Source organism: Neodiprion pinetum, chromosome 2 (genome assembly GCF_021155775.2).
Source record: "Neodiprion pinetum isolate iyNeoPine1 chromosome 2, iyNeoPine1.2, whole genome shotgun sequence".
NCBI lineage: Eukaryota > Metazoa > Arthropoda > Insecta > Hymenoptera > Diprionidae > Neodiprion > Neodiprion pinetum.
This window is the reverse complement of record NC_060233.1, coordinates 15,256,302-15,267,795: the sequence shown is the minus strand read 5'-3', so window position 1 is coordinate 15,267,795 and position 11,494 is coordinate 15,256,302. Positions and strand designations below refer to the sequence as shown.

Sequence of the window (11,494 nt, the reverse complement as noted above, 5' to 3'; positions counted from 1 at the left end):
TCAGTGCTGTCGACAATCTTTGGTCTCTCTTGCACTGCCGAGTACGTAACTAGTTCTATCTCTGTCTTATAGAATTTTTAGCACCGCCAGCTAGATTCGGAACACACTCTAAATACGGCAGACTTCGAGTCAGTTACAGATGTGCGCTTACGGCGCTTACCTAGAGAATATCGCTTACCGTCTGGATCAGTTCGGATATGCTTCTCTGTGGTAATCCGGAACTTAGTTCCATTAATCTATTCATGTTAAAAAACACTCTAAAATAGGGTACCCTACAGTCCCTATGAAACAACGAAGCTTCAAGTGTCAAATGCTATTCTAGGGTCCGTTTTTTATTAAATAAAACGATTAAGTCACGAACCCATTACCTAACCCCAAAACCTACAAAATACAAACGTATACGTAGTTCAATAGGGTGATGGTAACATAATTATCACAAGAATTTAATCACAAAAGTTTCTTTAATCCCTTTCTAAGATGACCAATGAAAATAAAGAAGATAAACGGTGAGTAATTTCTGATAATGTTGAATAATGTTGATCAAACAATTTTTCTTTTTCAATACAAAAGAATTTCTGAACAGTTTATTTCGCACTTTATCTTTGCACATTCAAGATTAAATTCCACATAGATTTGTCTGAGAATTTTTGTTTATGTCTTTCATCAATTACAGATATGGACTCATTGTACCGAGCAAAAATCGGCTCTCTGTACCCAAGCCTGGAAATGTTTTTGGGGAAGACAGTGGCTCTGATGCGGATGACGGATCAGATTGGGTTAGAAAAGCACTCAGAGCAGAGGGTGAAAAGAATTTGGTCAAAAAGCAAACGCAATTAACAATGAAACGTGCATTGAAAGAAGACCCAACCGTGTATCAGTATGATGAAGTTTATGACACTATTGAAAGATCGAAAATCGAAGAAAAGATAAATAAAAAAACAGTGGAAAAGAAGGCAAAGTATATCGAAAACCTGTTGAAGGCAGCAGAGCGCAGAAAACGGGAACAAGAACACAGAGTCGAAAGAATGGTACAAAAAGAGCGTGAAGCAGAGGGCGCGATGTTCGCTGACAAAGAAAGTTTCGTCACGTCGGCTTATAGGGCAAAATTGGAAGAATTCAAGAAAATGGAGGAGGAAGAAAAGAGAATGGATAGATTAGAGGCGATCGGCGACGTGACAAAACAGCAGGATATATCTGGATTTTACAGGCATTTGTATACACAAACTGTTGACGTTAACAGAAAAGACGCTGATGAAACAGACAAGGAGGTCAAGAAAGAAGCAGACTCAGCAAACACAGAAATAACTCATATCGAGAAGTCTGAGGAAGATCAAGATCATGTGGATAAAGATGACCCACTGACTACAGACTCTGAGAAGAATTCTGACCATGAAAATGAAAGAAATTTAGCCAAACTGCAGAAGTCTAGAAAAACCCTTGCAAAAGGAGGAAGTAACCGTCAGTACAGGAAGAGAGCCGCAGAAATATCTCAGTCAAGTTCAGAAGATGAGTGTGATAATGAAGAAGATATGTTAAAAACGACAGTGGCTGAGAAAAGTGAGGCAGAAACGCCACGAAAGCTTATAAAATTATCATCGGATGATGGTAAACTGAAGACTAAGGACATTCCGAGTGATACAAACAAAGCAGACAGCGACGTCAAGCCTGAGGCAAATATATCTGCTGCTGAAAATAGCGCCAAACAATCTGAGGATAAACTAGACGCAGAGGATGGGGTGAAAAGGGTGAAGAAAATGGAACCTGAAGCACCGAAAATATCAATATGGCAAAAACGAACTGTTGGACCGATTTTCGAAGCTGCATTAGAGAGATACTATGCAAGAAAGGCCGCCAGATCTTCTGGGTAATGCCAATTACATCTGACAAACAGTTACTTTCCCAAGATGTCAATTGTAAATAAATGTGAATTAATGGTTTGGTACTTTTTAACTAATTCGAGAAAATCGTTTATTTTTTTTCCTCAAAACGTAAATGCCCATTCTCATAAAACGTAAAAGTATTTCTGTTGTCGCTGACTGCGTGGTAATCATGTGAAAATATACGATCTTCACAAACTCGAAGCTTGTAGTTGTTTTTTATACTCCTAAAATCGTTACGAAGATTTTATTTATCTATATGTTTAGGCTAATCGCCACTAACAACATTCAGTATTTTATTGATGCGAGAATTTAAAATCTTGACTAGATAAACAGTTACAATAAATTGTTCCCGAATGAGGATGCATCTTATTATTATTGAACTTACTTGATATTCGATGATATATGTCTGCAGCTTCAAATTACGCCGATCAAAGGAAAAAGTTCAACATATCGTAGCTATGTAAGATTAATCAATGGCAGATCGACAGGTCAATTCGCGTTTAGTTTATAAAAAAAAGTGGAAGGCTGGTAATTAGTGGAAGACCGACCAATAACGGTATTTTCTTTTCTAGTTATATTTATCTAAAACAAATCTTATTCCATAAGTGTATTAAGATGATTTAAGATGTGTAAAATCATACGCGAATTCATTGCAAGGATTGAAAGACTGTAGTCCAAGTTGAACTTTTTAACACGCTCTGAGTAACTGCTCGGTGATTTGGCACTGCCTGAGCCAATCAAAGTCGTTACAGTATGAAAGTTCTCAATTGATCATGTATTTGACTCAAAATTTGCAATCAATCGAGTAATTTAATTTAGGACGTGTTACTTTTTACTCTACCTTTATCGACCGAGACATTTATCCTTATTGTACGCAGTTTGAAACCATAATTAGGGATGTCATTCACAGTTCGTGGCTTTTAAGATTTTTTTAAGTAAAATTATATGGCATAGTAAACATGAATTTTAGGCATTATTCATGTCAGGACAAGTGAATTACAGAAGCTGTGATTGTGACGCTTAATTTTTACCTCTCTTGGCATGAAGATTGCACAAAAAACTGTGTCCTGACATGTCATTTTACACCTTATTAATTTCGGAATATGTAAGCAGCGATCAGAAAAAAAATCGACAGATCTGATGATAAAATTTAAGTACATTATACTTCCAAATTCCTGATAGGTAGATAGTTGACAATGATAGCAGCTCGATTATGAAGTCGATACCGCAATATAAAAGCAATGTGGGTGTGAAATGTAAGCGCATATATGTATATTGATTTTCGCGTTGGTGGTAAAAGACGGTCGTGTGACGTCACTACTTCACGTGGGATTTGGGTCCCCCCCCCCCCGGGGAGCCACAATATGTTCTCTGCTGACGTCAGTCGAGCTTTCCGATTAAAACGGGACGACGAGAGGAGCTGGTCTGACTCTTTGCTGTCAGCCCAATTTTTCCATTTTTCGCGTTAAGTTTCCCTTGCGAAAATGGAACTGTATAGTTTGCTAAAGTGCACTGCAAGTGTTGTTTTTTTATTATTTACAATATCCCTAACGTGTGACGGATATTCGCTGCGCGAGGCCGACGAGAGCGAGCAGGATATTAACGAGAATTTTATCACCCCGCACTACACGCACTATGAGGAGCTTAAAGAGCTGCTGAAAAACCTCACCGAAAGTTATCCTAACTTGGCAAAGGTCCATTCCATCGGTAAATCCGTCGAGGGTAGGGACTTGCTGGTTTTCGAAATATCGGAAAACGTCAATAACCGTCGGCTCGGCGAGCCGATGGTTAAATATGTTGCTAACATGCACGGCGATGAGGCTGTTGGCAGACAATTACTCGTCTATCTCGCTCAGTACCTTTTACACAATTATGGGAAAAACGACAGAGTCACTAAGCTTGTCAACAACACCGACATATACCTGATGCCGTCCATGAACCCCGACGGTTTCGAAAAATCCCAGGTAAAAATGATCGATCATTCAACCTTTCTTTGGCTGCAAATCAATTAGCTACTCATTGCAATAACCATCACAACTTCAAAGATACAGTTTGTTTTTCCCTGCACATACTCGGAACGAATTTGTATCAAGTGCATTGATATTCTAAAAATGATGTTCACACGTAAAATTTAGGAACTGTTGTGTAATGTAATATACTTATATTTGGTATAAATTTTGACGGATTCTTATACGCCCTTTTTGAGTTACGGAATACAAAATGCTCTAGCGGATTTTCATAATACAGCCCAAAAGCGCTCCAATATCAATAAAACTACTAGTCAAAAGGCAGAGAAATAACCTAGTATCTGGTTCATTACGTGCCCACTGCTTACTAATAAGTCTGTATCAAATTCGAAACAGTTTAGTGCGTTGTTTACGAATATAGTAAGGAACAAAGGAAAAGTCATGTCGAATGCGTGGCAGCACTGATTATGAGCACTGAAAATAGATCATGAGTGGCATTCCCTTTACCGCGCAGATGTTTGGTTCCCGTTACTTTACGCGGCAAATTCGAAAATTTTTGACAACTCGAAAACGACGGGACCAGAAAGCGAATCCAGTATCTGTGGATACTTATTCGCATCGAATTTCACTGCTTAAGTTTTTCTTTATTTACCGTTATCACAAATTCCAGATTTGTTGTTTCCAGTGCTTGATGTTTAACCCTTCGTCTGCATACCTCCACCACAACCTATTGACTGCATATGAGGTCAATCAGTCCCCACACAATATTTTATTTTGAATATCTCAGCAACTATGCACTTATCGAATAAAAGGTGGAGATACTTTTTGGATTGAATTCATTAAACTTTAAGTCTGTGCAATCAGATTTCAAAAAATGAAAAATGTAACCATCGAGAATCATGCTTCAAGTTGACCGTACCACTCAGCGCTATTCAAGTACAAAGAAAAATTTGGAGTAAACATGACCTCATGTGCAGACGAAGGGTTAATAAAAAAATGTCATTCAGACGAATTTAATCTTCGATGTAATATCTTTGTATACGTTTAATTAAACAGATCTAATTGCTCTGTAATATTTCAGGAAGGATTGTGCGAATCTAAATCACGATTTGTCGGTCGTGAAAATGCGAATCACGTCGATTTGAATCGAAATTTTCCCGATCAATTCGACAGAAAGTTGGCTGGTCAAAGGCGAGGCAGTATTACCGAAGGAAGGCAGAATGAAACTGTTGCTATGATGACATGGATAGCCACAGAGCCGTTTGTTTTGTCTGGGAATATACATGGTGGTGCCGTTGTTGCTAGCTACCCCTACGATTCAGGGTGAGATTTCTAGCTTAGTGAATTTTTCATAACTTTTGAAATTTTGTAATTACAAGTGAGACTGCGACGCCTGTATTGTTTCAAAATTTTTTGGATTCCTATTCTGGAGTTTTCAGCAGTTAAACTTTCGTGGTTCTTGAAATTCATTAATTTTCAATCGCTGATATCCCGGGATTGCGGAGTCAAACCAACAAAAATAAATTAATGATAGGATTCATGTTGAAACCAATCACTCGAGGAAAAAATTTTAAATTTTTAATCACGTTTTGGTTGTTAAAAATTGGTTTGACGAAAGAAAAATCTATATTTCGACAGCTCAGATATTTGTTATTTAAAAATGGTTTATGCAAAACTTCTTGAACAATTTGAGAAATTGAGCATTTTTTAAAGAGTAAAAATGTCGTTACTTCATATGAGACTTTCAGGATTTCCAAATTGCTCGAATTCGTTAGTTATGAAACCTCAAATCTGGATAATTTGAGTAACCGGGCAATTCGGATATCTGTATAGACTGAGTATCCGGTGCCAAGTGAATATGTCTCAACCTACCTAAGACATAATAACTAGTGACAAGAATATCAAATGAAAAAATAACCCAAGACAAAATAAACAGTGACCAAATATCATTGACAAACTAACCCGCGACAAAAGATACAGGGACCAAATAAGACTTGCAAAATAACAAGCGTTAAAATTCAGGAGAACAATATTTATTTCAATGTTACTAGTGTATACAGCTTGATAACATAAGTGAAAAAAGTAGTCATAACACGTATTGGATACACACAATTGATTTGGGTTAGGATCAGGACACCCTGACGATCCCATACACACCCATACAACGCAGATGGGGTCATTTTGTCCCTAGATGTGTGTCGTGAGATGTTATTGTCTGGTGATGTTTTGTCGTGAGATGTTTTTGTCTACGGTTATTTTGCTGTATGAAGTTTTGTCATCAGGAGGTTTTGTCTCATGATATTATTGTCGTAGGTTATTATAGCATGGGTTATTTTGACGAGATATTTTGTCGCGGGTTAAAATTTTAGGATATTATCACGTGGAATCGAATATCTATGTAGTTAGAGTATTCGAATAGTTAGTATATCCAGAACACTTTGTAAAATATTTGCAAATAAATTACATTCACACCATAAGTTCAAGAAATTTGAAAACCATTGTGTATTTTTGCAACAAAGTACTTTAAGATTGTGAGTTGGCTGTCAAATTCACATGGAATGTATGGCAATTCCACTTTGCTGTACTGAAATTGTGCTTTGGCTCCAATTCTGCATAGAAAATCTGTAGTGGATTTGCAAACATTTTGATAGTATACATGTAATAGTAGTTATAAGTAAGCTGTAATATTTGTAGTACAAGTATCTTAACACTAACCCAGCCGAGAAACCAAGCTACTCGTATTATTATTAAGTATCCAAATAAATGAAGTACTTCAACTATTCGAACAGTTGTAATACTTTGGATAGTATGAATACTCGAGTACTTGAGTACTCAAACTATCCGGACAGTCTGGGTATCCGATTTTGACGCGTTGGGTCCGGTGGATTTGGGTTGTTCGCATAATCCAGATACGTGAAGAAGTAGTAGCTGTATTTGGAACGTGTATTGAGTGAAACCTTGACATGAATTCGTCGTTTGCAATCGTTCTTTAAAGTTTAATCCGTAGCTGATTAACTCATTAGACAATAGTCGGCCAACTTCTCAAGATGCAGATATTGCTTATCACAATTTTTTCAGTCGTGTACCACAAATTGTGCAAATCTTTATGGTTTCAATTAATACACTACTTTACCCATAGGACAAAATGTAAATTTTTTTAAGTCGTTGATACCTTCGATCTGATCGTATGTAAAATTACGTACTCAACCACTTTTAACATTCTTGGCTCTGTTTTGTTAGTATAATACACAAAAAGACATTGGTGGTTACATTATCATCGTGTCCAGTGTTCCTGAAAGTCCTTAAAAAGTCTTGGAAATATCTTCAAATTTTTCTTGTTTCCTGGAAATATTCTATTTTTAAGGTTTGCCGCGAAATATATATTTGTTTGTCTTCACTGAGTAACTGTTTTTAAAAAGTCAATTCCGCCTTGAATCGCGTTTTCCGTTTTTCCCTATTAACAGGTTATAGTAGAAATAACGTATATCTCGTACGTCGCGCCGATTATGTGAGTGCCTTCTACATTCATGTATTTTTATTTTTCCTGAATGTCTTTAAAAAACCTGGAAATTTCCTGGAAATGGCCCTCAATTTTTTACGGATTTTTTACTGGATAACATGATTATGATAATATGCTCGGTCAATGCTTAGCAGTCAACAAAGCCCTCGTGGATGAAAATCACTTTATCTTAGCGCCCTGCATATTTTGAGTGGTCTTAGGCTTCTTCCACATATGCAGTAATCGAAAATCAAAATGGGAATTTTTGCCCATTTCAGAATTCGCCGGGAATGCTGCATAGAAAGCAAATCTCCGGACGATGAATTGTTCAAACACCTTGCACACGTTTACGCTGACAATCATCCGACCATGCGGGAAGGAAACGCTTGTCCACCGGAACGTTTTCCAGGTGGTGTTGTAAACGGCGCCTATTGGTAAGCAAAGATTTTTTCGGACACTTCACTGAACTTTCAGTAAAATTGACAGTACTTAATGGGTTTCCTCTTCTCATCATAACTTCAGGTATGAAGTTACTGGCGGGATGCAAGACTTCAATTATGCACGGTCCAATTCATTCGAAGTCACGTTTGAACTTAGCTGCTGCAAGTATCCGTCAGCCGATGAAATGCCGGAAGAGTGGAGACTCAACAAGGAATCTTTGATCAAGTATCTCGAACAAGCGCACATCGGAATTAAGGGTATGTCTATTTGTTTAAATACACCAACAAAAATGTTTAGTTCTAACTGTTTAATACTGTACACTTCTTGACAATTTTCATTCCGTACCATAACTGAAAAAATGGTTCTTGACGCCAAAGGAAAATTGGTTTTTCAACTCTAACTATAAATTCCAGCTTGTGAATATTTTAGCCACCCATACTTTATTTTTTGTTTACTATTGCGATAGCTTGATGCAATTCAACTGAAAACATTACAATTACAACAAACAACTTAATATTGGCAACTGTAATTAACATTTCCTTGTAACATATTTTTTTGTAATTCCAACAATATTCAAAATTTTATTGTAACGATATCCAGCTTACTATAATTTCCTTTAACAAAAGAATAAAATTTTCTTAGTACAAGCAAATATTGGTATGGAACAAAATTTTAATTAATACTCTTCTAATTTCAAGTCTGATTCATTTGATTGCTCAGGGAGATTTTTTTTGGTAGAAGGATACTCAGTTTGATGAAAGCTTGATTTTAACTAGAGTAGAAATCACTTTATTTTGCAATGTGCAGGTCTGGTCACAGACGCGGATGGTCAGCCAATCGAAGGGGCGAGTATAGTTGTCGCCGGAATAAAACACAATATCTCAACTACCAATCGTGGAGAATACTGGCGCCTCTTACTTCCCGGTACTTATTCCATCTACGCTGCTGCATGGGGGTGAGTTTGATTTTTTGTCTGGGCTGCTACATTACCAAACACGTTCCGTTGTGACATTCCCCTGTTGAAGAAGTTCTTATAAATTACTTGTTTATTTTTTCTTCTCAGTCTCCGCAATATACCATATTTTTGAACAGTTCTGAAAAAACTTTTGCATTCTTTCCGAACAAGTTTAAATTACCTTGACAATGATTGAGGGATTCAGAAATTTCCAGAGAGTTTTTTGAAAAAAGTCACATTGTTTTGAATGTCCATTTTCTGTTGAAGGTTTGAAGAACTTCAAGTTTCTGAGTTTTTGAGTATTTCTAATTACCAAGTCGAGTTACATTTGGAAATCGAATGAATTTCTGGGAACAACTCAGATTCTTTCCAAACTTTATATTCTATCACAAATCTGAAAGAGGCCAGCTTCTAGTATTCCCGTGTATTCTCGGGAATCATGGCGTAATGGAAAACTCGGATGGATTTTTATTTTTTATGATTAATTAGACGTTTTTGCGAAATGACTGAAATTAATATTTGTAAAGTACTGCTAATGGGTCCAGAAATATCTACAAAAGAATATTTTCAATACAACTAGAATTATGGAAAGCTGTACAAAAATTTACAAGAAAATATGTCAAGCTTTTTGGCATAAATCTTTTCAAATAAATTTTCTCTCAGGAAATTAAGATATTTCTACAGAATTCCAAGAAATTATAAAAAATTTTGATAGATTGTTCAGAAAGTCTAAGAAACTGTAGGAAATTCACATTGAAAGTAAACTCGCAGTAATTTCTGAAAGTTTCCGGAAATAATATCGCTGCTTCAACACTAGCTAAGGAAAATAAAAAAATAAAATTCATATTGACCTTCCCTTGAGTCTAAGTTATAATCACCTGAACTGTAAAATAAAACGGTATTTGTAATATCTAAGATTTAGAAAATAATATGAAATGATCAAAAACTTTGTAATAAGATAAAACCTATGTGAAGCATAATTTGTTCAAAGAAATAGTCTGAGGAAATTTCATTTTCTTCAGATATATGCCAAGTGAGCCGGTAGAGCTGACAGTAAATGCTGAAGGTGGACCAACGATTTTTAACTTCACATTGCGTAGCGATCCCGAAGCGTCTGACCAAGGTAAACTTGAGATGGTAAATCAGTCGCGTTTTTCTCCACTGCGAAGAATGATTGCGTCTTTACGAGTCAGAGATGATTACTAAATCTAAACTGATTGTTCGTATTTCTTGAATTGTGTTTATTGTATATCGCTGTGAACAATTTACGGAATATTGATTGATGATATCTGAACTTATCATATCTATACACTTTAATTTTATCGATGTATGTTTTATTATCGGTTTTAGTTTTATTTTAAATCAGCTAAAAATTATCAACAAATTTGTCTCAAATTATATTTTTATAACATTTCAAAAAATCAAAACAATATATATATACTATATAATAACAATGCCATAATCATGACTAAAAATAAAGTATCGAGATCAAATATCGCATATAGGTTTGAATCTGGCACAGAATTCGAGAAAATTCATTTTTCTTATCAGATCTGCAGAGCTGTTATTGACTGTTAATTATGATCTCCAGAGGCAACATTCCATAACATATTTACTTATTTTTTAATATTTTCGATTTTTTACTTAACTACGGTATTTTTCATTTTGTTCTCAATATATTGTAATAACAATGAGATCAATCTAGCTTATAATTCATTATGACAATAATTACGCTGTCATACATTTTTTTTTTGTAATCATCCATTTTATCCTCCCAACAATGTTTAAGGCTAATTTTATGGTGGTAGCGATTTATTTTCACATTATTTTACAAGCACAAGGTATAGAAGAGTTAATTTTATGATAGCTTAACAGAATTTTAATTTTTCAATTGTTTTTTTTTCTATGAGTAAACTAGTTAGTGATTCTTGAATAATTACCGGTAACAAACCTATCTTTCGTAATTACTCTCATTATTGCTATTTATCTTGTTGTGTACAGCAGAAAATTATTAGGCATGTGCAGACACTGCAATATTTCTATTTCACGTGGTTTTTCTACCATGACGATTTAATTTTTCTAGCATGTGCGTTGATTTGGCAAAATCACGTTTTGTTGCGAATACATTTTTTTTCTGTTCCGTGTTAACGATTCACTTTACTGATTTTTTGTTTGCACACTTAATAAATAAAATTTTCTTTGTACAAATTGCTTTGTTTTGTGCATTAAATTTGAAGTATTTAAATTCCGTTAATAATGATTCAAAAATTGGTGCTATTCGAGGAAGTATTTACCTTCTATTATATACTATTTACTTAATTACATGAATCATTTGGAAAAGAAAACAGAATCTAAGTACAACTAGTCATACGCGTCATATGACAGGGCAGTAGCAATATTTTCGATCGTACTGTATGTTTATGATCAATTTTCAAAAAAGGGAAGAAAGTAAATGAAACAAGCATTTAATTTTCTTTGACTATAACTACGTTATTATGTGTAGAATTATGTATTTGGTATCGTTGATCTGCGAGATTCAACTATACCTATAATATATTGTATAATGCAATGTCAAAAAAAGAATAAAATACTATATTGTCTGTCACTTGTGTATTTAAATGAACACTTAATACCTATTTTCCCTAAATCCTATTGCAAATACAATTTATTATTATTTTGATTTTATGATTTTCTAATTCTCTGTACCTTGTGCTTTGTAGTATGTTACGGAATGTTTCTTGTATAATTTGCT

At 35.1% G+C, this 11,494-nt stretch overlaps 2 protein-coding genes and 1 long non-coding RNA gene across 3 annotated transcripts in view; 2 read left to right on the top strand and 1 right to left on the bottom strand.

Moving 5' to 3' along the window:
- Positions 1 to 85: 85 nt before the first annotated feature.
- LOC124212984 (nuclear speckle splicing regulatory protein 1) lies at positions 86 to 2,081 on the top strand. The gene is made up of 2 exons (XM_046613722.2): positions 86 to 506; positions 674 to 2,081. Exons 1-2 carry the CDS (start codon positions 478 to 480, stop codon positions 1,866 to 1,868), a joined length of 1,224 nt encoding a protein of 407 aa, XP_046469678.1. The 5' UTR covers positions 86 to 477; the 3' UTR covers positions 1,869 to 2,081.
- A 1,056-nt stretch (positions 2,082 to 3,137) lies between these two features.
- The window catches only part of svr (Carboxypeptidase D svr), an 18,153-nt gene continuing 9,796 nt past the window's right edge, over positions 3,138 to 11,494 (top strand). Inside the window, exons 1-6 of the mRNA XM_046613697.2 lie at positions 3,138 to 3,844; positions 4,929 to 5,170; positions 7,625 to 7,780; positions 7,869 to 8,044; positions 8,595 to 8,742; positions 9,765 to 9,865. Of these exons, the coding sequence (XP_046469653.1) occupies positions 3,365 to 3,844; positions 4,929 to 5,170; positions 7,625 to 7,780; positions 7,869 to 8,044; positions 8,595 to 8,742; positions 9,765 to 9,865 (1,303 nt within the window). The 5' untranslated portion in view covers positions 3,138 to 3,364. The remainder of the gene's footprint in view (positions 3,845 to 4,928; positions 5,171 to 7,624; positions 7,781 to 7,868; positions 8,045 to 8,594; positions 8,743 to 9,764; positions 9,866 to 11,494) is intronic.
- On the bottom strand, positions 8,529 to 9,158 carry LOC138190516 (uncharacterized). Its single transcript, XR_011176527.1, has 2 exons — positions 8,924 to 9,158; positions 8,529 to 8,803 (listed from the first exon to the last, which is right to left on the bottom strand). It is a non-coding gene; the product is annotated as an uncharacterized lncRNA (long non-coding RNA).

What these genes read in the sequence shown, in the direction of transcription:
- LOC124212984 (XM_046613722.2), top strand. Translation starts at nt 478, where the DNA reads ATGACCAATGAAAATAAAGAAGATAAACG. An exon ending in GAAAATAAAGAAGATAAACG is followed by an intron (nt 507 to 673) that starts GTGAGTAATTTC and finishes CATCAATTACAG; the next exon opens with ATATGGACTCATTGTACCGA.